This window comes from Otolemur garnettii, unplaced genomic scaffold (assembly GCF_000181295.1).
Source record: "Otolemur garnettii isolate 467f Iridium unplaced genomic scaffold, OtoGar3 scaffold00152, whole genome shotgun sequence".
Classification (NCBI taxonomy): Eukaryota; Metazoa; Chordata; class Mammalia; order Primates; family Galagidae; genus Otolemur; species Otolemur garnettii.
Genome location: NW_003852547.1, coordinates 673,353 through 679,420, shown reverse-complemented (window position 1 = coordinate 679,420; position 6,068 = coordinate 673,353). Strand labels below are relative to the sequence as shown.

At 53.6% G+C, this 6,068-nt stretch overlaps 1 protein-coding gene across 2 annotated transcripts; it reads left to right on the top strand.

Moving 5' to 3' along the window:
- Positions 1-940: 940 nt before the first annotated feature.
- CNFN (cornifelin) lies at positions 941-3,190 on the top strand. 2 transcript variants are annotated; one of them, XM_003799479.1, is made up of 4 exons: positions 941-988; positions 2,178-2,291; positions 2,729-2,865; positions 2,968-3,190. In XM_003799479.1, exons 2-4 carry the CDS (start codon positions 2,180-2,182, stop codon positions 3,055-3,057), a joined length of 339 nt encoding a protein of 112 aa, XP_003799527.1. In that variant the 5' UTR covers positions 941-988; positions 2,178-2,179; the 3' UTR covers positions 3,058-3,190. The 2 variants fall into 2 exon arrangements, with proteins under 2 accessions (XP_003799527.1, XP_003799528.1); XM_003799480.3 differs by lacking the exon at positions 941-988 and adding an exon at positions 1,703-1,739.
- The last annotated feature ends 2,878 nt before the right edge of the window (positions 3,191-6,068 follow it).

Here is a 6,068-nt window from a genome sequence, read left to right as displayed (position 1 = left end):
TCCCAGGGTGCCCATCCTACTCAGACAGGGCAACCAAATGAGACTCGGGTGTCAGGCCACCAGTCCTGAGCTTTGTGAGGATCCAGGAGTCCAAGTCCCCAGTCCTCTGCTCTGGGAGGAACCAGAAGTCCTAGGCCACATTCAACTCCTTTGGGAGCCATGGCTTCTCAGTTCCCAGCCTCCTCCCTTCCCAATTTGGCAGTGAAGTGTGTTTATTTACTTGGGTTCAAACATGAGTCACTACCCAAAACACAATGCTCCCCATGTGTCTCCTGGCCCTGACTGGGAAGACAATGTCCTGGTTCTCCCAACGAAGTGGGGGGCATCTCTGTGATGAGAGAGACCCTCAAAATGGATCCCTATACCACACTACACTCTCCCCCTGCCCTCTCCCCACCTTCCTTTCCCTCTAACCCTTTGTGGAGGCTTTTCTACTACCGTTCCTGCTCTGTCTCCCTTCTCTGAATCCTGTCTCCCCTTTTCTTATTTCTCCTCAGACCTTTGTCCCTCTCTGTCTCTTTCACTGTACATCTTCCTGTCTCCCTCCCATCCTTCCACTTCCCTGCCTCCCCTCCAGTCTCTGTTCCCCATCTCCTCCCCACTTCTCTCTCCCTCTTTTGGTCTTTGCACCTTGACCCAGCTGTGCCCTCGTCTCCCTGTCTGTCTCCACTTCTGCCCACTCCTGTTTCCATCTCCACCCCCATCTCACCCCTAGAACCCTCCTCCCATACACTCACAGTATTTCCTGGGTTCTGGGAGGAGGGGCAGGAGGGGAAGTGGGGGGATGGGGAATGGAGAGAGAGGGTGGGAAATCCTAGTGAGGGCAAAAGGGTCGGGCCAGACCGGCTTGGCTCCCTGGGCACCTCTGTCAGAGCCCCACCCAGGCCGTGTGGCCCGCCCATATAAGTGGCTCCTGGCCACTGACAGAAAACTCAGTGCCCGTGTCATCCACACCTCTGTCTCCATCACTGCCACTGCGGTCCTGCAGGTAGGTGCACCCCTCCAGTAGCCTTCTTCTCTGAGGTTGGGTACCTCTACTCTGCTCTCCATCCACCTGATTCCACTCACATTTCTATTTCTGTCTCCATATCTCCAACTGTCTACCTCTCTGGACATCTCTGTCTTTCTCAATGTCCCTAAATGCCTCCTTAGCCTGAATGGCACTGAGTTGAATTTGGAAGTCCTAGGGCCCAGCATCCCTTCTACTAACCCCTTTGGCCTGGATCATCAGATGTTGGGCATTTCTCTTCATCTCTCTGGACTCAGTGTTCCATCTGTGAAATGGGCTTGCAGAGGAATCAAAGTGCTAGGCACTTGTGGGCATTACACGTGGCATCTATTTGGGCACCTGGCTCTGATGTCTTTCTCTCCTTATCACTGACTCTACCTGTCTCTGTCTCTTTGGTCTCTCTCCAGCTCTGCCTCTGGTATGAGGACAGTCCTCTGGGGTCTGTCGGGCAGCTGTAAAGAAGGGCGAGTTTCTCGCCCCCAACCCCTTCTCGTCCCCTGTCCCATGTCTCTCCTAGCGGGCAGGCTGATGGGGCCTCTTTCTCCCCAGCTCCTCTACCCCTGAGAGCCCAGACCCCAGTGCCCCAGTCCCCTGCCCTCCCCTCCCAGTGTCCAGCATCCCTTGGACAGACTCCACCGCTGTTGCCGCACCCACCTCTGCCGTCCCCAACACCACCTCCTCAGGGCCAGCAAGATGCAGTTTGAGATGCACGACAACGTGAAAGGCAAAGGTGGGATCGCTGGATGGACCAGCAACCCTCTCAGTACTCAGAAACTGGCCACCTCCTTCCCCTGGGCACCCTGGCTTTGAAGACGGATGGCACCTGCTTCCACCCCAGAGGCCCCAGAAATGCCGCAATCCAGCACCCCAGGCCCAGACGTGAAGGAAGAGGTGGCATGTCCAGGCCCCACTCAGATGTGGTGCCCACTCTTCCTCAGATGTGCAGGAGACTCCTGCCGTAGCTCGAGGGGCTGTGCAGGCGGCAGCATCATCAGGGACAGGCTGGGGTGTTGATGCCCAGATGTGGCAGAAGGGAAGGGGGAAGCACGGTGGAGTCCCTTCAGTGGGCGGCCTGGTGGCCTCGCCCAGAGCCCAGACTGCCCGGCAGAGGGAAGGGTAGCAGGGGCAACGCCAGGCTGCCAGCTGACCTCGCCCCCCACCTCCGCAGCCATGTCCTACCCAGTGACCAGTCAGCCCCAGTGTGCCACTAGCAGCTGCTACCAGACCCAGATCAGTGACTGGCACACAGGTCTCACGGACTGCTGCAACGACATGCCCGTCTGTGAGTGCCCACCGGTCGCGGGGGGGGGGGAGAGTCACTCATCTCCTTTCCTTCCAGTGCCCCTAAACCCCACTCCCACCTCCATTCCTTGCGCTCTGAATTCCCACTTTCTAACCCTCACCCCTTACTTGGACCCCCCCAGCACTCCCTAGAATCCTGACCTCACACCACACCTCCAACACTTGCACACTCAACTTTCCTCGTCGTAACCTCCAATTCCCCCTTCACATTCTATCTTCCAATCGCTAAACCACCCTCTCCTCGGACCCCCAGTTCCTTCTGGGACCTCTTCTTCAATTTCTCCAACACTCAATTCCCTCTGTGACTCTCGATTGCCCTCCTTGGTGGCGGTGTCCGTCGCGCTCCTGGCGGGGGGGGACAAGCGGGCTGCGGTCGCCCGCGTGGCCTCGCCCCTGACCGCCCTGCGCCCCGCCCAGGTCTCTGTGGCACTTTTGCGCCTCTGTGCCTCGCCTGCCGCATCTCTGACGACTTTGGCGAGTGCTGCTGCGCGCCCTACCTGCCGGGAGGCCTACACTCGCTCCGCACCGGCATGCGCGAGCGCTACCGCATCCAGGTGCGACGGCCCGGGACCCAGCGAGCGGGAATTTGGGACTGGCCTCCTGGGACCCAAAACAGAGCTGCTGACCTCTCTCTGTTTCCCCCCACTACCCTCCAGGGCTCCGTCGGACACGACTGGGCGGCGCTCACCTTTTGTCTGCCCTGCGCCCTCTGTCAGATGGCGCGGGAACTGAAGATCCGAGAGTAAAGAAGTCCTCCACCTTCCTCCTCCTTTTCCATGGATCCTGCCTGGCCTCCTCTGCCCCCCTTCTGGGAGGGCCTGCCCCACCGCCCTTGTCCCGCAGCCAGAAATAGTCCCACAATAAAAACCCGAAAACCAACTCCGCCTACTTCCTTTTTGTCCCAGGGAAGGAATCCGGTGGAAAGAGAAGTTTGGTGAGAGAGGTGAGAACACTCAAAAGATGCCTAGGTGTGAACCCAGGAGTTCTGGCGTCCGACCTAAAGCCCGGGAGTCCTCACCTAACAAAATAAAGCCACGAACCCCTTAGCTGCAGACTCCCTGTCTGAAGCTTTGCCTGCATCCTGAATATAAGCAAAAGCAGAAAGGGAGTCTTGGCGGAGGCCAGGCCCTAGGTTCGATGACCCAGGACTTAACATGTGTGGATTTAGCCAGGTGTGGGGGCTCAGCCTGTAAATTCCAGCACTTTGAGAGGCCTAGATGAGAGCATCCACTTGAGGCCAGGAGTTTGAGACCAGCCTAGCCTAGGCAACATAGTGAGACCCTATCCCTACAAAAAAAAATTTTTTAATTAGCCAAGTGTAGTAGAACATGCTTATAGTCCCTGCTACTTGGGAGGCTTAGGAAGATCACTATAGTCCAGGAGTTTGAGGTTGCTGTGAGCTATGATGGTGCCACTGCAGTCTAGCATGGGCAACAGAGTGAGACCTTGACTCAAAAAAAAAGAAAAAAAAGGCTGGATTTGGGCCTCCAATTCTAATGGGCATGGGAGATTTGTCTCCAAAGCGCCAAAGCAGAGAACTGCCATGCTGGAGGCTCTGGTGCTAAAAGGAATTAAGGATTACCTGGTTCAATCAAATTTCTTTACCATAAAAGCAATCAGCAGGGCAGCACCTGTGGCTCAGAGGAGTAGGGCGCTGGCCCCACATACTAGAGGTGGCGGGTTGAAACCCAGCCCCAGCCAAAAAAAAAGCTATCAGCAGATCAGAAAATGGTCAGGTCTCAAAATTGGACAGACCTGAGATCTAATCTTGACTTTGGCACTTATTAGCTGTGTTATCCTGGTGACTTCATAACCCTTTCTGAACCTGTTTCCCCCTTTGAGGATAACAATCCCTAATATGTCAAATGGCTACCATGAGAACAAGGGATAGGACAGAGCTAAAGGCCAAAGTGTGAACTCAATAAGTCATTGTTAGTGTTACTATTATAAGGTGGTTAATATAATAATAAATATTCCAGTATTAATGTATTATTGTTATTCTTCCTGGTGTCTCCAATCATCAAGTGACGTTTTTATGTGGGATATCTAAGAACCATCTCCAGTATGACATGTCTCAAACCGAAGTGCTGATGCCCACTGCCCTAAGCCTACTTCTTCTCTCCAGTCTTCCCCACATCGGGGTATCAAGCTCTATCCTTCCAGCTGTTCAGTCACTTCCTCTCTCTCACCCAGTATCTCATCCGTCAACAAATGCAGCTGGCTCTACTTTCAGAAAGTATCCAGAATCTCACCACTTCTCCCACTCTCTGCCCCCATCTTATCCCAGCCACTCTCCTCTTCAACTTTAATGAACACAGCAGCTTCCCCTCGGGGCTTCTCACTCTATTTAGTCCTCCTGATAGAGGAATCCCGGTACACCTAAGTCAGATCACATTCTTGCTGTGTTCAGAATCCTCCCATGGCTCCATTCCCCACAAAAGTCAGTCCTCACCATTGCCCAAAGACATGCAGGACCTGCCTCTTGTTCCCTCTGTGACTCTTCTTGTCTCCCCTTATTCCCTCTGCTTCAACCCCATGAATCTGTTGTTCTCTACAAAATGTTAGGCACACTCACACCCCAGGGCCTTTGCATTGGCTGTTCCTTCAGCTTGGAGCATCTTTCCCTCATATGTCCTTCTGACTGCCTCCTTCACTTCTGCTTGAGTGGCATCTTATGAGAGAGGTTTTCCCTTCCTACCTTACATTAACTAGCAAGGACATGTAACAACTCCCTGCTCCCTCATCATAATGCATCATTTCCTTTTTATCCAGCACCCCACTGGCTTATTGGCTCCATGAGGGCAGGGACCTTGTTTGCTGCTATGTCCCCAGCACCTACAATAGTGTGGGGCCCATTGTCTGTGATTATAGATGACATTGACTTAGAAAAGGGAAATGACTTTGGAGGTGATGTGTAGGGCAACACAGAGTCAGGCTTGGGTCAGACTCTGGCTTGCCTCTTAAGCAGCCCTGAATTCTTAAGAGACTTAGCTTTCAAATATGGGAAAAGGAGGTTTATCTCCCAGTGGCAACACTGGGAAGATTTTTTAGAGACTTTTGCCAAATACCCAGCATAGTGCCTGGAGGGCTGTAGGCCCTTAGTAAAATTTCCCATCTTTCCCTGAAGTCCGCAGGGTATTAGTAGCCACAAGTGAGCTAGAACCCAGACCCCTGGCCTTCCATGTCTCCATGCCCAGACTTTATCCCCCCGCCCCACCTTAAGCCTCTTACATTCAGGTGTGTCCACAGAGAAGTGACAACTGAGAGGCTGACATGGTGGGTGGATAAAATTGCACTATGGAGCATTTGTGCAGGAGGACATGTGTGGCCCTGACAGGTATTGTCAGAGTGGCTCAGCATTCCTCAAAGACAAGGCCCAGTCACAAGGGCAAATGCTCTGCTTAAGAGGGCAAAGTCACAGGATGACTGCTAGGAAGAGGCCTTACCTAAGGGGTCCAAACACAGCCCAGAGGATTTTCTACAAAGACCCTAAGCTCCTTTCTGGTCATGCAGGATAAACTTTCCTCTGGGCCTGGGAGTCCAGGCACCACGTCCTGCTGCTTTTTAGCCCTCCAGTTGGTAAATTTTGCCTTACCCCCAGCACAAGTGCTTTTTGTTTTCTTTTTTAAGACAAGATCTGTGGGCTCGGCGCCTGTAGCTCAACTGGCTAAGGCGCCAGCCACGTACACCTAAGGTGGCGGGTTTGAATCCCCAGCCCGGACCCGCCAAACAACAATGACGGCTGCAACCAAAAAAT